This window comes from Rhipicephalus sanguineus, chromosome 1 (genome assembly GCF_013339695.2).
Source record: "Rhipicephalus sanguineus isolate Rsan-2018 chromosome 1, BIME_Rsan_1.4, whole genome shotgun sequence".
NCBI classification, from domain to species: domain Eukaryota; kingdom Metazoa; phylum Arthropoda; class Arachnida; order Ixodida; family Ixodidae; genus Rhipicephalus; species Rhipicephalus sanguineus.
Window position 1 is genome coordinate 203,200,336 of NC_051176.1, and position 21,271 is coordinate 203,221,606.

Genomic DNA, 21,271 nt, shown 5'->3' on the forward strand with positions numbered 1-21,271 from the left:
TTGAAAGTGCGAGAAAAAGAAAGAAATACATAAAGAGAGAAATAAATGAAATAAACAGGAAAAAAAAACCAGAAAAACAGAGAGATAGAAGAAAAAGAAAGAAAGAGAGGAAGAAAAAAAGAGAAAAATAATGAGAAACAAATTAGGCCGCCAAGCTCCGCAGTTTCTTCAGGTTTGGCACCACTGGTGCGAAGCTGCCTTTGTTTTCTTTTTTTTTTGCAGGCAGTACTCTTTCTATAACGTTACTAAAAAAGTCGCGGCTTTCACTGCAATAGCACGGAGGGCTTTACTACTAACCACCAACGTCGCAAAAACGGCTGCATACAAATAAGTGTAAGAAGTTCGAATTTTTCGCAAGGATATATCTACAGCTACGTTTTTGTATTACGATGAATGCTTTTAAGATCTTCGAGAAGGCAAAGCTTTATCAAGAGCCCTCTACTTGCACGCATAAATCGCATCAGGTATTTATTACGTTATTCTAAATAGCTATAATATACTCTCCTGACGCTTTTGCTGAGAAGTGCATGAAATCCATTCTTTAAAAACGTTTATATGACATCCGCAATCCCTTGCAAAGTTAGTCTCGCAGCGCATCGTTTCCGCGCCATCAAAATTACCGTTTAACACCTAGATTTAACACCTGCGCGGCATTATAGTTTCGTTTCACATATATGCTCGTATCTTGCGGCCGAGACGTTGTCGAATCATGAAATTTTTGTATGCAAGAATTTCACCTGCTGCGATCAAGAGCTCTTAAAATGCTAAGTGGCACGATCGTTCTTGCAAAACCATGCCGGCGAAGCGTAACCTTGATGTAGATTTACTAAAGCAACAATGCAGGCCAGGACGATAGCTTAAACTTTGCTTTTACTCTTAAAAAAAAAAAAAAAAGAGCACGCGTTCGTTAGAGACTCTGTAGCACGACGTGATTATGTCAATCTGTGACTGGTGACTCGGGATTCATTTTGACCTCCTCGGGTTCATTAACGTGCACCTGAGTTTAACTACACGAGCATTATTTTTTTGCACTTTTCTTACGTTAACTTACAAGTTGCGTAAACCAAACCACATATACGCAGTGATTCCTTGTGCGAATGTCAGAAAAGTGTTACGCGGTACCCCGTTGCCGAGCTACGAAAAGAACTGAAAAAGCAGAGATTCAGTCTTGCTAATAATACAGGCTCTTAGCTGAGGGGCAAACTCGTGCGTAATGTATCATTACGAAGGCGAGTGCTTGAGCACGGCCCCCGCCACGGTGGTCGAGTGGTTATGGCGCTCGACTGCTGACCCGAAGGTCGCGGGATCGAATGCCGGCCGCGGCGGCTGCATTTTCGATGGAGGCGAAAATGTTTGAGGCCCGTGTACTTAGATTCAGGTGCACGTTAAAGAACCCCAGGTGGTCGAAATTTCCGGAGCCCTCCACTACGACGTCTCTCATAATCATATCGTGGTTTTGGGACGTTAAACCCCAGATATTATTAGTTCTTGAGCATGTTGGAATCGACATCTTATCAAGGCTGGCGCGACGCTTCTACCATTTGTGCGGTCCGCAGAGTTCGCACTCTCGGCAGGCATGCGCGGTGAATTTTTCAACTGTCTCGGTTGCGAAATTCACCGCACATGCCTGCCCAAAGTGCGGTTCGGTAATTCCCGGTGATTTCTCATGAGCAACGCTTATTTCATATATCCCGTTGGGTCATTGCGTCAATTGTGGGTCACTCCGCATGTGCCCTCAGCCAACCAGAGATAACCGCAACCGCGAAATCTTGCACTGATGGTGGGCGTCATACTGTAAACATCCATTCATTCATTGCGTCTGACTGCCTATACGCTTATGTTGCATCGAGATCCAGAACATCACCTAGATAACGCAAATGCGCACCAATGCTTCCAACACGAGTCACAGCGATGCGATGTCATGAACACGGATAAGCACTCGCTTATCACCGCCCTCATTTGTTCTTGATTCTATGAGGATGCTACCAAGCGAGGCGATAAACTAGGCCAACATCTCCGGGAATTTCATTAAGGATTATTATCTCTCTCTCCCCTTCTCTCTCGGTTAGTCAAATCACAAAGACCTCGTATTTAATAACTAAATTATTTCGGAAGCACTGCTCCTGCACATCACGCTTTCTCATCTCATACCTTCCCTGCGAATCATCCATCCGCGCTGCGCAGCCCGTACTGCTGTTTGCGCCTGCTTTGGTGCAAAAAATATAGTATATCTATAGTGCGTCAAAGGCCGCCAGTCAACATCCAGTGGTTTAATTGCAAATTGGGATGACCAGTTAACTATCGCTATAAATACCATCTGTTTTTTTTTTTCATTATAGTTCGAGTCTTGTCTTATAGTATTTATGCAGATTCAATAAAGATCCACTGTAAACAGCGCCTAACAACACGGACAATGAAGAGGGCAGGACCAGTACTGACTGCCAAAAACATGTTTATTGTGGCTGCACAAATGTATGCTATTTGTAACAGGGCAAGAGAAAAGGGGGGGGGGGGGGGGAGGCGAGCCACCGTCAAACAGCTCTTGCTGCGTACGCGTCACGCGACCTAGAAACTACAAAATCAAACGTATGTAAAAATATGAAATAAAAGCACACGAACAGATTAACTTCCAGAAACTTGAGCTCCATATGGCTGAGAGCGATAGACGGGGCACTTGCGCAGGAGGATCCTTCTTGACACATTGAAAAGGCCTCGAAAATTTCCATGGCTATCTGATGGCTGTACGGGTGGTGTTTGTCGAACCCAGTAATTGGGAATTTTGTGCAAGGAGGTCAACGGCAGCCAACAACATCACGGACCGTGCAGTAAGCGGCATTTTTCTAAGTTTGTTGAGTGTAAAATGGATATAGTTTATGAAATTATACCACTTCTTGCGGCGGCACGTATGTATGTACATAGGGCGAACGGGACGCTGTCTCAACGAACGTTTGCGTGAGCTTGCCCGCAGCGCCAAGATTAAGACTGGAAGTAATCTGGCTGTCCACTGTGCAAACTCTGGCTGTTCGCCCCTCCTAGAGGACACAAGTGTATTGAGAAGACACAGAAGTCAGATAGCTAGGGAAATTTTCGAGGCCTTTTCAATGTATCAAAAAGGAAGCTACTGCGTAGGCGCCCCGTCTCCCACTCTCAGAGATAAGAAGCTTAAGTTTCTGGGAAGGTAATCTGTTGGTAGTTTGATTTTATTTTGTATTTTTACATACGTTTCATTTTGCAGTTTTAGTTTGTGTGACGCGTGCGCAGCAAGGGCTGTTTTACGATGACTCGCCTCACCCCCCTCCCCTCTCTCTCTCTCGGCCTGTTACACATAGTATACCTTTTGCGGGCACCAATAAACGTGCCTCTGGCAGTCAGTGTTTGTCCTGTGATGTTCCTTGTCTGTCTTATTAGCCGCTGTTTACAACGAATGATTCATACCAACTAGCCGGCGCCCATACACATTTAATAAACATGACTCCATCACCGCTGCGCTTCAATCGCGCAATTTCCGCTTGGGCCATAAAGCAAATAATTAATAACGTTATCTACTTTTTTTTAAATCAAATAACTGGTCACTGCAATTTATCGCGCACGTGCCTCTTTTCATGTAATACATCCGAACAGGCCCAATTATGCTACGCGTTTTCCAAACAATCAAAGAAATCTATAGTAAAATTTTGAAAAAAAAGGGGGGGGGGGAGGGAACATGTGACGGTTAGACATGTTTGTTGATTACGGTCTGTGCCTTTTTTTTCTGCGGAGTAAATGCGCTGTGGGTAACTGACCCAGTCTATTGTTGGTAATCGCGCTTATGTTTTTTTGTCGTCGTCCAGTTCTTGTCCTCGATATTGCCATTATTTACGTACATGTTTTCGGTCATAATATGGAAGTTACTGGCCTTAAGCGCACGCCATCGTCAGCTATGCCAAGCAAGTGCACCGCAGCAGGGGGTATCGATGTGCACAAGCGCAGAATGTTTAGCAGGGCCACGGAGCAAGAAGCATTTAGGAGGTGCAACTCCGCTACTTGAGGCGACCAGATAACGCGTCACGCTGCCGGAGAGCCACTTCATGCTGGCGGCGTCTGGCGGCAGGCAAGAGAATTGCCGCCGTTTCGGCTTCCGCGTTGTCCCGCAGATCGCTTTTAGTCCGCCAACACGAAATATTTCAATGAAGAGCCCATAGCACGTGTACTGCTTCCCAGTTGATTTTTGCATCGTCGGTAGAACGCGTTCGCATGCTTCAATTTAGTTCGTATTGGGCAAGCACGGGCGCGTAGCCTACATCGCGAAAGTAAATAAAACGTGCGACTAATTGCCATATAAACGAATGCGCAAGGCCAACAACACCCCTTTCAAGCGGAAGGAACAAGTTATCTCTCCTAATCGGCTCCCAAGTAGAGCGCCAGACGAAGCGGGCGAATATCCTGTGAAATAACTGAATACTTTTTCTGGCACAGTGAAAGACTTGAAGCACATAAATTAGTTTGGCAGCTAAAAATACATTGCAGACTTTTGCCGTCGCAAAGATAAGGAGTTCTCTTCCCCCCCCCCCCCCCCCTTCCCCCCCCCCCCCCCCAGCCTCAGATGCATGTCGAAATTTTATGCCACAATCAGACCAATGTGCGTTATCCGTTTCTACGAGAGATGATTCAACGTCGTCTCTCATTTCATTTACCATCTCCGGTTAGGGAGTTTTCGAATAGAGGCCCCAAAGCCTTTTGCGTGCGCTCACATTGGGCCAAGCAGGAGCTAAGAGTTTTCGGATAGGGTCTGCGGCGCTTTCGACAATCACCCAGCCTATTCTAGTCTTGGCCAAGAGCCGTCGCTTCAGTGGGTGCCGTCATGTTTGCTTGAAGCAAAGCTTTTGATCAAGGCTTTTGAGACCCCGCTAAATTCGAGAAATAGCGTCCTCAACGCAAAACCCAAACGCTGTTCGGGTCTCGCGCATGCGCAGTGGCCTCGACGCTATTTCTTTGGGGCCCCAAAACGACTGGGGCCCCTATTCGAAAACTCCATATTGTGTCATCATTTGTGGAAAATTGTTCGCGCAATGGGTTTCAAAAAGAAATTGTTGATGCCGTACTATTTTTGCAAACAAGATTTTCAACAACCTATTTTTTTTTTAGCGCAAGCCAAAAGGAGTTGATGAAGAGTGTTATTGACGTATGCTTTCCGATCCCACTATATCGGGCTACATTTGAAAATCGTCTGTTTTCTAATGTACCAACTCGAGTTAACAAAATGTGCGTGTCCCCGGAAACAAAGAGTTTCTTTTTTAAGATGCACACAGGTACTCTTCCTGTGAAGACATGGCAAAGCATTAAAGGACTCTTTGTTCCCTGGGACGTAAATTGCAGATTCTGCAAAAAGCCGGAGACAATTGATCATTGTTTTATTGATTGTTTTGATGCAGTCTTCTTTTGGGACCTTCTGCAGCGAACACTGAAAACAAGACTTTGAAATCAACCTTGTAAACATTAGGTACCCTGATGTGACACAGGACAGGAGAATACCCTATGACCTAATCTTTCCAATTGGTCTGCATAGTCTCTGGAGAGCAAGACTGATTGACAGAAATGCTGAGCCTCCGCGATCAACAAAAAAAAAAACATATTCCAGGAACAAGTGATTCAAATACGCGCGATATATGAACGTTCTAGTGACCCTATAGACTGGTTTCCTGTGTTTGATTTGTGTTTAATAAATATGCCTGATTATTAAGTTTTATGATATCACTTTAATTACAACGTTTTCCTTCCCTGTAATAAAGAAAACAATGGACGCTTGGCCTAGTGGTCAAGGCACTCGCTTTCGGATCGAGGGGACCTTGGTTATAACCCCGGCCCCGGACACAAAATTTATTTATTTGTTATTTTTTATGCGCGCCAGCTGTGGGTGAGGAGGGTTTTTTTGGTGAGCTCGTCACGTGTGTTTGTCCGCAGCGGTGGGTTTTTTGGAACACCACTAGCTTCACAGGTCAGTCAATGCAAGCTTCGCTTGAAAACTGAACCACTGTAATGATTAAACGGTGAGGTTCTTAAAACCTTTATTTTAGGAACGTGGACGTTCCTAACAAACTGACGAGGCTGCTTGCAGGTTTCGACAAACACTTTATAAAAAACATGAACGAAAGGCACACACATAAAAGCAAACACAGCAAACAAAGAAAGATTCAACTGAAAACAGTTTCTGAGAAGCGAGCGTCCTTAAGAAAGTCAGCTGACACGGGCTCACCCGTCGGGGAGAAGAACGTGCAGAGCGATGCGAGGTGACCAGCGTCGCGAGAATCTTTGAGGAGGTCAGCGGTGGCTTGCGAAGGCTGACGACGAACGTGGCGTCTTGCCGAAGGGAAGCGTTGGAGGCGGAGGACGTCAGCGGCCACGTGAAGCCCGTAGCTTCAACTCGTGGACCGCGTCCCAGAGCGTGACACTCGGGCCCGGTCACCCGACTGCGTCGAACGCCCAACACCGTCTGCTCAGTCGAGTTTTCTTCTCCAACGCACACAACTCTTCTTTTTCTTCTTCTTCACCTCCCAAGCTAGCAGAGCTGGCGCATTCTTCCGCGAGCACCGGCGTCGTCGTCTACTTTCTTTTCATATCACACAGGAGACACTATGAATGTTCTGCGCGCACATCACATAGGCCCCCATTCAAGTCTTTTGTTTATCACGCAAAATAAACAAAAGGCGACACGTGTGCGCGTTACAATGACACACAATACACTACACATGGCCACGAGGCAATGCACCACACAGTTATAATGCTGGGCGAAGAGTTTAAAGAATATATCACTTCACAAGGCAAAGTCGAACATTAACACGGGAAAAAGATATTTCCGTTTTGTGGAATTGCAAAAACCAACAAAAAAACAAACAAACAAAAACGGGTCAGTCGTTTGAATAGGACGCTCAAGTTATAGCGTCCCACACGAAACGATTGTAACGTTTCACCTGCTTTGAGGCCAACTGCATCAAAGACGCATGTCTGCGCTTCTGAATGAACGGCATTGCGAAGGCGGCCAACTCAAACGCCTTGCTTTCTTTGGACGCGAGAAGGCGTTCGAACCACGCGCATCGAAGTGAAACCGTCGGAATGGTCGCCTTCATCACGCCATGACACTGCATCGGGAGATAAGCCGGTAATGCATTTGCATTCTTCACGACAATGGCTTCTGCCTTGCGTGATACTACAGAAGACTCAATGGCTACCTTGTTGAACTGCTGCTGTACAACCATTGTGCTACTGTTCTGCAGCTCATCATTATTGCAGCGGTCAAGCTCCCTTTCACCTGAAGTCTTTCTGTAGTCTATGTTCAGCACTTTGAGAGTCGCCTCCTCCTCCTCACACATAACGGTAATCTCTTTGCTTTCAACGTTTGCACTACGAGCCAACGTCACCCTCATCTGAGGTGAGTTATTCCTATGCTGCCCGACCATGTCCAACCCATCTGCTTCTGCAGCATAGGGTACACCTGACGAATCCGAACGGACCAAGCGGTAGTACTTTCCGCGGCATTCGCCATCACTACCTGTGCTAAAGAGCGGCTCTTGTTCACTAAAACTGTTTGGAGGCAAACTTGCCTCTGTAATAGATGTTCTAGTCTTCTCAGGGGCTCTAAAGCACAAATCGCCTTGCTCCTTGCTCTCGAAGCTGCCCCGTGCTTCTAGGGGCTCAACCAGACCTTCCCTAGATTCTTGGTCGCCCACTGGAACCATGCTCGGTGCGGCCAACTTATCTTCAAGCGAGAGTTGCCGTGTTGGCGCCCCTTCGAGTAGCTTGGTTGAAGCATTTAGATCGCCTCGTTTCTCTTTGAAGGCAAGCTTTGTATGCCAGGGGCATGCTTGTGATGGCGTGGAACGCTCATTTACGACTACCATCTCTTCGCCTCTACCACAACGTGCCTCAGCTTCAAGTACACGAGCGCGAAGCAACGAAATTTTTTCATTCAACGCCGCCTTCTCTTGAGCCAAAACTAATGCGCGCTCCTCGCGCTCAGCCTGCTCGCGCCTTGCATGCCGTTCAGCGGCACGCTCCTCTCGAGCCCGCGCTTGCTCCTCTTGCATCCACTCCCTTAGTTCGTCTACGGTTAGGCCTAGCTTCTCAGAGACGCTGTGTAGCTCACATAAATCCACGTTTCTTTTATCAGTAAAGCTACAATCAGCCTCGTCCTGTCGCGGACGCCATTGTAATGATTAAACGGTGAGGTTCTTAAAACCTTTATTTTAGGAACGTGGACGTTCCTAACAAACTGACGAGGCTGCTTGCAGGTTTCGACAAACACTTTATAAAAAACATGAACGAAAGGCACACACATAAAAGCAAACACAGCAAACAAAGAAAGATTCAACTGAAAACAGTTTCTGAGAAGCGAGCGTCCTTAAGAAAGTCAGCTGACACGGGCTCACCCGTCGGGGAGAAGAACGTGCAGAGCGATGCGAGGTGACCAGCGTCGCGAGAATCTTTGAGGAGGTCAGCGGTGGCTTGCGAAGGCTGACGACGAACGTGGCGTCTTGCCGAAGGGAAGCGTTGGAGGCGGAGGACGTCAGCGGCCACGTGAAGCCCGTAGCTTCAACTCGTGGACCGCGTCCCAGAGCGTGACACTCGGGCCCGGTCACCCGACTGCGTCGAACGCCCAACACCGTCTGCTCAGTCGAGTTTTCTTCTCCAACGCACACAACTCTTCTTTTTCTTCTTCTTCACCTCCCAAGCTAGCAGAGCTGGCGCATTCTTCCGCGAGCACCGGCGTCGTCGTCTACTTTCTTTTCATATCACACAGGAGACACTATGAATGTTCTGCGCGCACATCACAACCACTGAACGCTGGTCGAGTTGGTCACTTTTCTTCTTTAAACTGGAGCGCACACAAAAGACAAGAGCACGGACAATTTAACGGACAGACCAAGCATATAGTATATGTAGCGTTCTTTTTTTTTCAATAAGAGCCAAATGCAGAAACCGAAACTGTGCTAAATTTCACGGGAGCGTAAAATGCGCCTGAGTATCTTTAACCTCTAAAGCATTTGGAATCAAAATGGGACAATTCCTGATTGTAACGTGAACTCAAACAGGCAGTTTCTAATAAAAAATGAGCCAAATAACCAACATGGTCTCATCTAGTCTGTTTCATTTGGGTCCTTGTTGCTTTGCTATTTTGTGTACGTTCCACAATTAGGTTTTTTAGGGCGAGTTGCCACTTATTGAAGGACATGACGTTGTAGGGCAAAACTCGAATATAAAGAGTAAGAGGCCGACTTTCCTGCTTCTTTTTGCCTCTTAGTGTTTCTTTTCCAGTTCAGCGATCCAGTATTATGTCCTTCTTTCGCTCCAAGACGGTATATTTGAAATAAAAGATATATCAGATGAAGATATTGGGCACCGATCTATTCCTTGAAGAAGAAGAAGTGATCCTAAACGGCACGGCATAAAACGAGCTCAGAAGAAGAAGAGCTGGGGCACCTTTCAAGGCTTTCAATAGATTCCAAGAACAAAAAAAAAAAAAAAACGATGCCAACAGTCCAGAATAGTGCGCCTTCTGCCAGGAAGGACCACTCGCTCTTCAAGTCTAGTCATCGCCATTACACGCATGCGACGAAGGACGGCGCCAACGGAAGCGCAAGGATGATGTTAATTTTATCGCAAAATATTGCTATACCGTACGTTCGAATCGTTTTAGACTTATTTTACGAGCTAATTCAAGCCCAAATGAAATGTTCCAATCTATAAGAGCCAAATAAAAATTTTACTCCTGAATACCGACGATACGCCGCAATATAGATTTGAGGTATTTAATGGAAAGCAACACACTGGCAAAAAATTGTTGGAGCAGGCCCGACCGTATTGCCAGTAGCAAAAAAGTGCGTTTTTCTCAGTTTCATTTAAAGTGCACTTGGCTCTTTTAGAAAAAAAAATCCTTAGCCCCTGTTAACGTATACTCATGACGACTGTCATGAAACTGTGACAAGCACTACGAATGTTTCTTATCACATCCTTGGATATCCTTGTTAGTCGCTCGAGTTGCGGATTTTTTAAAATTGTTAGCTGTCTGATGTGGCCGATGATTGAAAGCCTACTCAGTGTAACTGGAAACAGCTTTTAAATTAAGCTCTAATGAATTGATAGAAAGTTCTGTAGTTGGAAGGGGCACGAAGGCGCAAGGAAGCGATGTAGCGCTGAAAGAATTAGAATCGAGTTCGTAAGCCCTCGCACTTCTCCAGCCTATTGCAAGTTCACTTTCATGTTTGCTTTTTTTTCTTGCTATAATGACGAATCGTCCATTGTGTATACGGGAAACTGACGTCGTCTAAGATTCGCAGGTGGCGGAAGCTAATACGAAGCTTTCTACTGCGGCGTCTCTCGTAGCACAGGTTAGGCGTTGAGGGCGTAAGTAACCGACCACTCGTGCCGTTTCGAGAACGCAGAATTGCACGGTGTCATGGCGTTCAGTTCAACATGCACGCGGCGTCAATAATCTGGCGACGTGACACGCACGATCACAACAAAACAAACGCGAGAGAAACTGCTCGAAAGGGAGGAACACGCTTGCTGCGAACGTGAACCGTGACAGGGCGTTATCCTGGGGCGAGCCATCCGCCCGTGACTTGTAGCAGATACATGAACGGGGATCGCTGTTTAGGACTCTGCGCTCGGCAACGGCCCGACCCTGATGCTGCGGATTCCACATACACGCTATTAACATCAGGTGCAGAACAGGTCTGCTGATAGCGGATACTCGCAATAAAGTCTGTTACTTGGGGGTGTCTTCGTGAGTTTTCATGCGTGAGGTTAACGTCCTAAGGGGGAATGGAAAGATTTGCTCAATGAAACTGTCTTACCCATTCTGTTACAGGCTTTTTATTTCGCTAGTTGTAACACAGGTCAGTTCTGTATATCTTTGTCCCCTTTGCACGACTTACACACTGAGTGGTCACCGGTTCAAGGCCGAGAGCATAACGTAAGTACTCTCAGTCACTTTACTTAAGCTGAATAATATTATAGTTCTATCGATTTTGCGTCGCGATGCGTCATAGAACATCCAATAAATTATTGTTTAATTCATCTTTGGGCAAAATGTCATAGCAGCAATTCGTCTATATTTATGAGCACGCACTGATCCTCCAGGAGCCAAGACCAATCACGTACTAAATTACGATGAAAAACAAAGAAAAAAGAACGCATTGAGTACCACGATATATATATATATATATATATATATATATATATATATATATATATATATATATATATATATATATATATATATATATATATATATTGTAATGAGAGAAACAGAGACAGCACCCTTGATGCAGGCCGGCTGTTCTATTCTGACCTCCTCTTTCTCTTCCTCGTGCTGGTCCAGCACGAGGGCCCAAGGTAGGCCGCTGCTCATCGTCATGACACTCGGCCATGACTGCCAAAGAGCAAAGCCACCGATAATGTCTCTGGTGGCAGATGCTGGCTGTGTCACTGTGTTCGTTCACTACAATCCTGGAACTTGGCTTGGAGTTTGCCGATGACGCTTCTGGTGGGCGGCATTGACTGCACCTCGGTGGTCTGTCCAGACCACGCTGCGATTTCGTTTGGGGATCTGCCAGGCGTGTATCTGGAGGACGAGACTGGCTACATCGTTGTGGTCGGTCTCGGCCACTCAGGGACTTTTTGTGGACAGCTGCCATAGATACATCTGGCGGCGGGCTTCGGCTGGGTCGTGGAGAAAGCGGCAGACGCGGCACGGCCAAAGAAGCTTGCCGGAACAGCATCTGAGAAGACACGCCGGGTGCCTTGGCTGGGGGTTCTACAGCAGGCTTATTCGGGATAGAAGATATTATTTCAATGGCCTCTGGGGTTATCGACAGGGCAACATTCTTGCGCTTGTCCCGGAGAACCTTGTCACTTAACATGTGGTGACTGGGTGCGCATTCGGTCAAGGAATGCTCTCGAAGCAGTAGAAGCGGCTCCGGTGGGTCTGAGAGCACAGTGGTGTCACTGGTGTGTGTCATGGGCTCTTCCGGTACCTTCGCGAAAGGTGGGCAAGACACGAGAGGTGCTCGCACCTGCGCGAAGGTGGTCGTGGTCTCTGGCAACGTCGCGGAATTCGAGATACTCGGCGGAAAACTCTGCTCGCGGCCGGTGTCGGTGTCTGCCCCGCGGCCTTCTGCGTTGCTCTCGCTCGAGAGGCTGCTGCGAGTGTCTTCAGCGCCGAGGTTGTGTCCCTCATGAAATTCGTCGTCTAGCACAGGGATGAATACCTTGGCCTCTTCCGGCGCCTGTACTGTAGGCGTGTCAAGCACGACAGGAGCTGGTGTCTGTATGTGTCCCAGCGAAGGCGAATCTGGGGCCGGCTCCTCCAACTGTGCTGGACGAGGAGTGGTCTTGCCCTCTCTCAGTGATGTTGAGATGTCGTGTACCGGCGCAGAGACGGAGACCAGCAACGGAATGCAGGACCGGCGTCCGACGTCAGTTTCAGGGCAGCCCGAGGGCAGCCCGGCGGGCAGGTTTGTGCACGGCCGAGCCGCGCCGTCGAGGTGGCGTGCCTCACAGCCCCCATGCACGGTCGAGAGTGGGTCTGGGGAGATAGGGTCACAGGCATGTGAAAGAGGACGAAAAAGATTTGTGATTTTTGCACACCATGCCGACCAGGATGGCTGCCTGACGCCTTCGTAGGCATGCCATGCCTTAGCGGCATCGCGAAGGCTGTCGATGGCAATCATCCATTTTTGATGGTCCGTCCAGGCGTGGCGGGTGCCGAGCGAGTTGATGGTGTCAATCCAAAGGAAAACGTCGTCTTGGAAGCCGCGGAATTCCGGTAGTTCGCAGGCAGCCGGTGATGGTGCTACGGTAGGCGAAACTCCGGGGCATGACGACGCCAACCAGTCGAGTTCGTATGAGAGCTCCGTGAGGGCACACCGCAGCTCCCTGCGGCTCTCGGGTGAGCTCTCTTCATGGTCTTGCGAGGCGGCGGCGGCCAACGCGGCATTGAGCGAGTGCAGTGCTGGCAAGGCGGCAGGACACAGCACGGAGATTGACGCTGCCAAGGCGTTCACCGTGACTCGGAGTCGCGCGATGGTGGCGGAAAGCTCGGCGGCGCTCTCGGGCGATCCGCGCGTGGTGCCTGTGGTGACGTCCGGGGTGTATGACACGATCAGCGTACTCACAGAGGAGGGACCCTTGTCCGAGGGAGCTTGGACAGCACCCTTAAGCGGCTCGGGTGCCGATGGAGTACTGACTAAGCCGTTGTCGCTGCGGGAAGCGTGGACGGCATTCCCGGGGTCCTTGCCGTTGGAAGCGTCAACTGCGTTCCGAGGTAACCGGTACCCGTGCGATGGCTTGTCGTGAACTGGTACAGCGGCGTCGATGAAGGAGGCTTGAGCCGCCGAGGAGGCCTGGACGCCGTCTACGGACGGTGCCTGAAGCGCCGACAGATTGGCAGGTGGTGGCGAGGAGGCACGTACGCCGTCCCTGGGCGAGAGGAGCCCGTGCGCATTGTTGCCGCGAAGTAGCACGTCACCGGACAAGTAGTTCCCCGGAACCACAATGGAGGCCTGGGCGCCGTCCACTGGTGGTGGGATGGATGCTTGCCGCGGTGGTCTACTTGCGGGTTCCATCAGCGAGGAAGCGTGACGGCGATCCTCTGGAAGACGCGTTGCCTCAAGCTAACAGCTGGGGTTCGCCGAAGCCTTTCGACGACTGCGCCATTGTAATGAGAGAAACAGAGACAGCACCCTTGATGCAGGCCGGCTGTTCTATTCTGACCTCCTCTTTCTCTTCCTCGTGCTGGTCCAGCACGAGGGCCCAAGCTAGGCCGCTGCTCATCGTCATGACAATATATATATATATACATATATATATATATATATATATATATATATATATATATATATATATATATATATATATATATATATATATATATATATATATATATATATATTGCAAGCGCGGCGATGACAGCTTTTCTGACGAAATAACGCGGCAACAAAACTAAGCCGGGGACAGGCAAGGTTCGAGTGTCAAATTCACTGACGCGAAATATCTAGAATGCAGAAAGATAGAGCGATGATGATTGCATTCTTACTTCGCAAAATCACGTGAGCGGTTGCTGTTGCACGCGCCAAAAAATCTTATCCTGGCGCTGGACATTGCTCGATTGCGCGCGAACAGAAGAGGCTTGCATAGATAGCGCGCGCATTAGGTCAAGCTTAATCAATACTCGTGATCTGCAGTTTTTATTGCTTGCGAAGCCGTCTGCCAGGCTATTTCTGTCAAAAATTTTCAGACAAATATTACTGCTCCTGCTGTAATTGTTCAACCACCATGAGACGGAGTGACCCGTAGTAATAGACTACTTTTTAAAATGCAAACCTCGGCAGAGGACTCAGTTCGTGATTTCTGTCTTATTATTAGCGAAATTTTTATTCCAAAGATATCGAAGCCATTCAACTTATCTCTATATTTTCAGACAATCGAGTAAATTAAGACACTTAAGTGTTATGTGTACATCTCAACATAGGCCGTACAATCTATACCATCAGATCGACCGTTCTCGAGATTCTAAAAATTTAAGTAGAGACCGTCAAGCAAGAAATCAAACAAACCGTTGCTGTTTAACGATCCAAGGTTAGCACGGCGACTTAGAGTGGGGCTAATAAGATAAGAAGCCACAGAGGTGTTTTAGTACAGTCCACTACAAAATAAAAGCTAGACAGGTACAATGCGTCAAAACCCGGTTGCTTCTCCAGCTCTTAAAACCTGAATCCCGCCAAGAAATCCTAAGATGGTCACAGGCGAACGATCCTCGTGATGTTTATTACGACGCATCGGGCTCGACAGCGGGCGCAGTAAAACATGCTGAGATTACCAGAAAGAAGACAAGTGATTTATTCAGAGCGATATTCGATTGCGGCGAAAGTGCTTGCAGGTAAAACTGTGGACTTTGGCAGCCTTGGGACTAAACCCCGTTCTAACAAAAAATAAGTAAATAAATGGGGACTGACGGCTCTCAGTCAGGACCAAATCACAGATGCGTTTTTCACTCTTCCAATTCCTCAGTCATACAAAGTACGTCACAGTTAAGATGGATGGCGTGCGGCCTAGGGAAGTGAAGTTATAGTATGAAATGTGACTCACGATTGAATGGTGCCTCAGCATGCTTATGTCCAAAGTTAGCACTTGGGCTATGACAAGCGTTGTGGTACATGACTGCGGGTTAATCTATACCACCTAAGATCTTATAGCATGCATCGAGATGTCAGCAAGCGAACAATTTATTTATTTATTTATTTATTTATTTATTTATTTATTTATTTATTTATTTGGAATCACTCAATCCTGTACTCAGCAGAAATACTCCATATACGCACTCGACCATCGCTACAGGTGCTGCGCACTAAAGAGAGCATCCTTCAAACTGCGCGACGGCTCACGACGGTCGCGTTACCCTGTGCCCGCCAACGCACATTGCAGGAGATCATGTTCTAGCCAGCGCAACATTTATTCCTCACGTCGTGTCCAACATGATGCTCACGGGTATTATTTGGCATCGGTCTTACTTTCCCCTAGCTCGTTTTCTTTCTTTCTTTATTCACCCTTCCCCCCCCCCCCCTCCAACCCTTTTTACAGCGAAGGTGCTAAGCTTTTCGTTACGCCATGCAGGAGCCGACCGAAAACTATTATCATCACGAACACGCCCATTTTTCGTCCTCTTTTTCACCTTCTACTTCGCGCCCAGAACACGTGCGCCGATTTGTCCGGGATGCAAGAACTCTGATGCGCGAGAGAACGGGTACAGAGACAGAGAAAGAAAGCGAAGAAAGGCAGAAAAAGAAATAGACATGAGAGAGAAAGAGATAGAAAGAACCAGTCTCAAAAAAGATATAGGAAAAAAAAGATAGAGAAAAGAATAAAGAATCAAAGAAAGAAAGAGAGGAAGAAAGGGAAGAAAGAGAAAGGAAGACAGAAAGAGAAAGAAATCGATAGAGAGAGAGAGAGAGAGAGAAAGGAATAGAAATAAACGGAGGCAAAAAAGAGATAGAAAAACAGAGAGTAAAAGAAAGAAAGAGCGGAAGAAAGAAAGAGAAAAATAGAGAGATACAAGGCAGGCCGCCCAGCTCCGCACTTCCTTCAGGCTTGGCACCACTAGTCTGAAGCTGCTTTATTTTTTCCCCCTTTTTCTTGCTTACTACTTAAATCTTGGCAACTTTTGCAATACTTGCACGCAATTTAACTCTGGCGATGCAACTGCGAAACTTTGTGTGGGGCCGGTTTCGATCCCGTTGCAGTGCATCGCGTTAACGGGAAGCTTGCGCGGCGCTCATCACATCGAAAGACGCGCATACTAATTATGCAGCAAACAACGTTTTTATGTGTCCATTAAACGAATTGTGTCGGCAACGTGTTCATCGCGTTCCTTTTTGTTTTCTTTTGTGTTTTAACGGTGTGAATAAATAACTCGCCGACGACGTCCACAGCAGCTGCTCGTTGCTTTCTTCGAGCGAAACGGTGCAGGTAACGTCATCACCGTCTCCTCCCCCTTTCCGCTCGTGCCTCTGCTTCGCCGCGGGTCTGTATTTCTTTCTTCCTCTCCCGTGTATGCTTCATGCGAGCGTGTACGCGTTGCGGTCTTTGTCCCTTCCGTCGGTTCGTGAAAGATTAAAAACTATAAAGAATGAATGCTTATATAACGGGCAACAATGGATCGCGACGTCAAGTGGCTCACACGAAGCCGGAGGCCACTGACCGAACGACGCACGGTACGGGACGCCCGCGACGAGGTCGATAGCGCGGTCGCCAGCGCGTCCCCAATGCGACTCGGAACGGACGTCGACAGAGAGGCGCCGCTGAACTCTTTTTCCTGAGGGCAGCTCAGCAGTCTGTACACAAAGCGGCCGCGCTGTCGTGCACAGAAAGAAACAGGCGTGGAAGAAAGTATGTTCACTCCTTCCATTCGCATGAAAAAAGCTGCATGTAGAAAGAAGGAAAGAAAGATCTCACCATCGAAAGTAGAAATCGCTAAGCTGCTTGACATGTGCGTATCTTATACGAAACTTTTCATTTGTACGAAATGCAGCTCGACACCAAAAGGCAAACGTTTCTACGCCGTTAGCAGGACGTGTACAATGTAGTATGCGTAGTATAATACCTCAAAGGCCGCAGCTAGATAACTGCACATGCCAGCTCGTGTTTAAGGACTGTTGAATTCGCTTGATGAGTTAATGGCAAACTGTGCCGGGCTACACAGTTCCTTGCTATGTGTCGTTCGCGTTTGTTAAGAACACCGCGTGAGTGGCGCCTATGAGGCGCAGATTGCTGGAAGAAGAGTCACGACTCGCGCTCGTCTCGTTGACGAACGACGTGGCAGAGCGAGAGCGTGCTGTGGCGGCTGCCGAGCCGCCGCCGAAGCGCGGCGCACGCGGCGATGTTTGTTTGCGCGCGTGCAGGAAATCCGCCGGCATTATGCTACGGAAAGGACCGCAAACTGTGCACGTCCGCTCAAAAGGGCCGCCGACTGCACTATCTTCTTACTGCCTCTCGCCTTATCTTTTCTCGTGCTCTAGACCCGAATGACGCCCGTTTTATTTTCGCTCTATATTGCGTTCCTTCTCGGTCTAGTATTATACTGCATTCTCGACGGCGTCTTGTACAGAGTGAATGGCTTGCGGCGGCGTAGGCATGATGGATGTGGTGAAGTTATAATGAGAGTGTCACGCACTGAATACTCGTGAAACTTGCGCAGCCTCTCGTGACTACTGTAAGCTTTACACTAACCTGCAAACTCACTTATACTGATTTATACTTATTAGTTATTACCTTTGGAATTCAGATATAGACTCCACACGATATCATGAGTCAGTTGAAAACCACCGCCCCGTCGCTTCCTTCTCCTGCGTTCTATTTCAAGATGAAGATCCGTATTCACAACGAAGGTGTTACGCTGCAGCTGTTCGCATGAGCAGACAGATGCCAGCCGATGGTGATGTTGCACATATTAGCGAAGGCATACGGCCACAAAAAATGCCAATGAAAGGCCTTGTGAATGCGGCCTCGGCTTCAGAAGTGCTTTACGATACAGGGGCCGAATTAACAAAGCTTTTCATGCGTGCTTTTTGCCTGCCATTGGCAAGTCGTCATCGCATACCACGTCCACAATCGGAACTGGCTGCAGATTTGTCTTACGAACAATGTTAACGTAAGAACCTCTCGTGAATACGGACCTGGAGGTCCTTAACGGCCCTACGTACAACAACACACGCGTTTGCGCCAGCTTACGCGATAGGTGTGCAACCGATCAAGGATCTTCGTCGCGCCCACTCCGCCGCGTTGAAATACGCGACCGGTGCACATAAAACTCGCGATAGCAATGAATGTGAAGAGTACGATTACTTGCTCGAGATATCTGAACTCAGCGTCAGGATTCATGCAATGGAGAAACCGTCATCCAGGAACGCATACAAAATGCATTTTCCTTTCTATGCAAAAAAAAAAAGAAAAAAAAAGAGTGCAATGTATTCTGCGCATTAGAGGAAAACAGATATATAGTTGCACTCATATCTTGGAACGCTCTTATGCTATCCGACGTAGTTGCACAAACCTATACAGCAATACGAAATCGACTTTTGCAGTGTGTGGGCACAACCATTCTCCTTTCACAAGCAACCACTTGTCCGAGTCCTTATTGAATCTGCGGCAGGCGTTCTCGAGACGTACGATCATCGTTATCTATAACGTTGCACTAGTCGGCGCGTTGCAGTTTGTGCGTAATCTGCTCATCCGGTCGGGTGTCGGGCTGCGTAAAAGTTGATGCTCGGTTGAAAACCCGCGGATCACACACACCGGCTAGCGTTGCCGCCGTTCGTGGTACTTACGGCCGCCGCGTGGCGCTTCTTTTCCGCAACACTGGCCCATTGTGATTGGTCAGCCGGGAGGTGTGTCCCCTTCAGCAGCGATGACAGACGGTGACAACTCCTGTCCCACGTGCACCCGTCCGGTCAGCGCGAGAAGATGGCTGCTACTACTGCTGATGTACAGACGAAGCGGCAGGAGCTTATTCCTTTTGCGTAGCAAGGCTGAAAGCCCCGCACGTCGCGACGACCGAGGGTCGGGAAGGATCGGCTTTTTTTCGCCGGCGGAAGGCACGTTCCGGACGTTGCGCCCTCTCGAGGATCGGGTAGAAATCGCAGGCCGCGCTCGGTTCCTTTTCTCTTCGTTTTGCGATGCTTTCAGGTCGCCTGTTTTGCTTCAGTGGTCACGCGTCGACAAAATAATAAACGCGCCAATGAATTCTCGAAACGGCGGTGTGCCGCGAGCGCGCTGAAACGGCTACACGGTTCAGTTTCAGAGCGGCGAAAACGCGCGTCTCTCCGCGCACACTTGACGGTAAGGCGACACCCCCAACTTTGAGCGCTTGTTGCGGCTACTCACGCGATACACAAGCGAGAAGCACCCTTTGGAAATATAAAATAAACGAGAAATTGAGGTCCTCTTGTAGCATAATAGTCGCGTGTTCCAGGTAAAGTATGAATTGTGTGGTGACGTTGATTCGGATAAAAATTTTGTCCCGTGTCGCATAACTACGGATAATTTTACCTGAACCTTCTTTGAAAAGCGGTGTTACGTTGATGAGAAAACGGGAATTGTTGTGAACATATAAATTCTTGATATTACGCGGAATATGCAAGCATTCTTTGTAATACCAGGAAAGAGTATTTCAGAGAATTCATAAGTGTGTCATGCGCCATTCAGGAACGGTAGCAAGCTATATGCGCGAAAAGGCCTGTTTTCAGCCCGAGACTCCGGCCGCGCGACATTGATAAAAAGTCTGTGGGTGCTACACTGTTGTAACACAAGGAGGCGAAACCTTCTTGTGTTACCTTCCTGTGTTACAAAATGCAAAAAAAAAAATCCCGTGTTTACTGAGATTTAGGTGCAAGTTAAAGGACCACGGGTGGTGAAAATTAATTCAGTGCCTCCCGCTACAACATGCATCATAATCATATCGCACGTGATTTTGGCCGTCAAACCAAGAATTTTTCCATGACCTCCAGCCATTCCTGCTGAATGGCTATTGGTCCAACTGCTGCGTAAGTCAGCAAATACCTCGTGAACTTCCAGACAATGCCTGCGGCCGCATCAATCTGCGGCTCAACCGTCTCGGCCGTATATAGTATATATACTGCAACACAAAGCATGTACACACAGTTTCCGTGGCATCAGTATTTATGTAAGTGAGACGAAGCTCATGGCTGGCCCCGTTCTTCATCTTTTAATGGAACTCTAATGAGAGTAACTTGTGGTGACGACAGCACGCGGGCGCCGTCACCGTCTATCTTCAGCTGTGCTGATGACGATGATGATTATGATGGGGATTATGATGAGGACGAGGATGTCAGAAATGTGAAAACAGTAATCTTAGCTTTCGCTTGGGCTAGCTGTTTTATTACTAAAGTTAAGTGAATTAATGATGTTGCTAAATCTCACTAGGATGTTGCTGGATGTTTAATGAAGACCTATCGGTAAATCATATCGCAAACAATCAGAGGATGGCAAATTTTAGAGCATGGCACAACCTTATTCCATTACATAGTGCACTAAATGAACTCACCAATACTGAAACTCCTGAACTGAGTACATGTTAAACGCATTTGTGATTGCACCTGTATATCTTTTCCTGGTTTACAATAAGAAAGGACAACGAATGATACTTAATGACATGATTATTCGTCCTTGTTGACCTCCTAAAAGCCAAAACCCGCTGCGTCAACATTTTTGCAGCGGCATTTTCGTGATACACATGATGCAGCGCCAGCCGCTCAGCGGTCGCTCATATAGCTGACGGTAAATCTGCAGGTAATGCAAGGGTGAACGCAGCACACGTGTAAAACGTAAAATCCACTTACGGCAAACTCGGTAAATTAACTTGCATGTTTCTTTCTTTCTCTCTTTCTATGTCTTTATCTGCCTTTCTATCTTTTTATGTCTTTATTCCCTCCATTTTTCTCTTTCTTTCTCTCGCTTTCTGTCTCTCTCTTTCTTTGTCTCATTATCTCTCGTTTTTTTTTCTCTCTCTCTATTTATTCCTTTCTTTTTCTTTCCATCTGCTTCTCTCTCTCTCTCTATCTCTGTTTCACGTGCTCCACTTCGCCGAGCGGAGCTTTCCTTTTACTATTGCCCCTGCTGTACTCGGTAGTGGCTCTCGCCCAATTCCTGTGGCGCACACCCACCTGTGGTTTTCTGCGGACGCCAAAGTTCTTACGGCCGGCATGAGCAGCTCCGCTGTTAA

The 21,271-nt window shown here is 47.7% G+C and overlaps 1 protein-coding gene across 1 annotated transcript in view; it reads right to left on the reverse strand.

Annotated features, from left to right (window-relative positions):
• Positions 1-19,087, reverse strand: part of LOC119405761 (Golgi-associated plant pathogenesis-related protein 1) — a 61,589-nt gene extending 42,502 nt beyond the window's left edge. Inside the window, exon 1 of the mRNA XM_037672595.2 lies at positions 18,858-19,087. Coding sequence (XP_037528523.1) covers positions 18,858-18,897 — 40 coding nt within the window. The 5' untranslated portion in view covers positions 18,898-19,087. The remainder of the gene's footprint in view (positions 1-18,857) is intronic.
• Between the last annotated feature and the right edge of the window lie 2,184 nt (positions 19,088-21,271).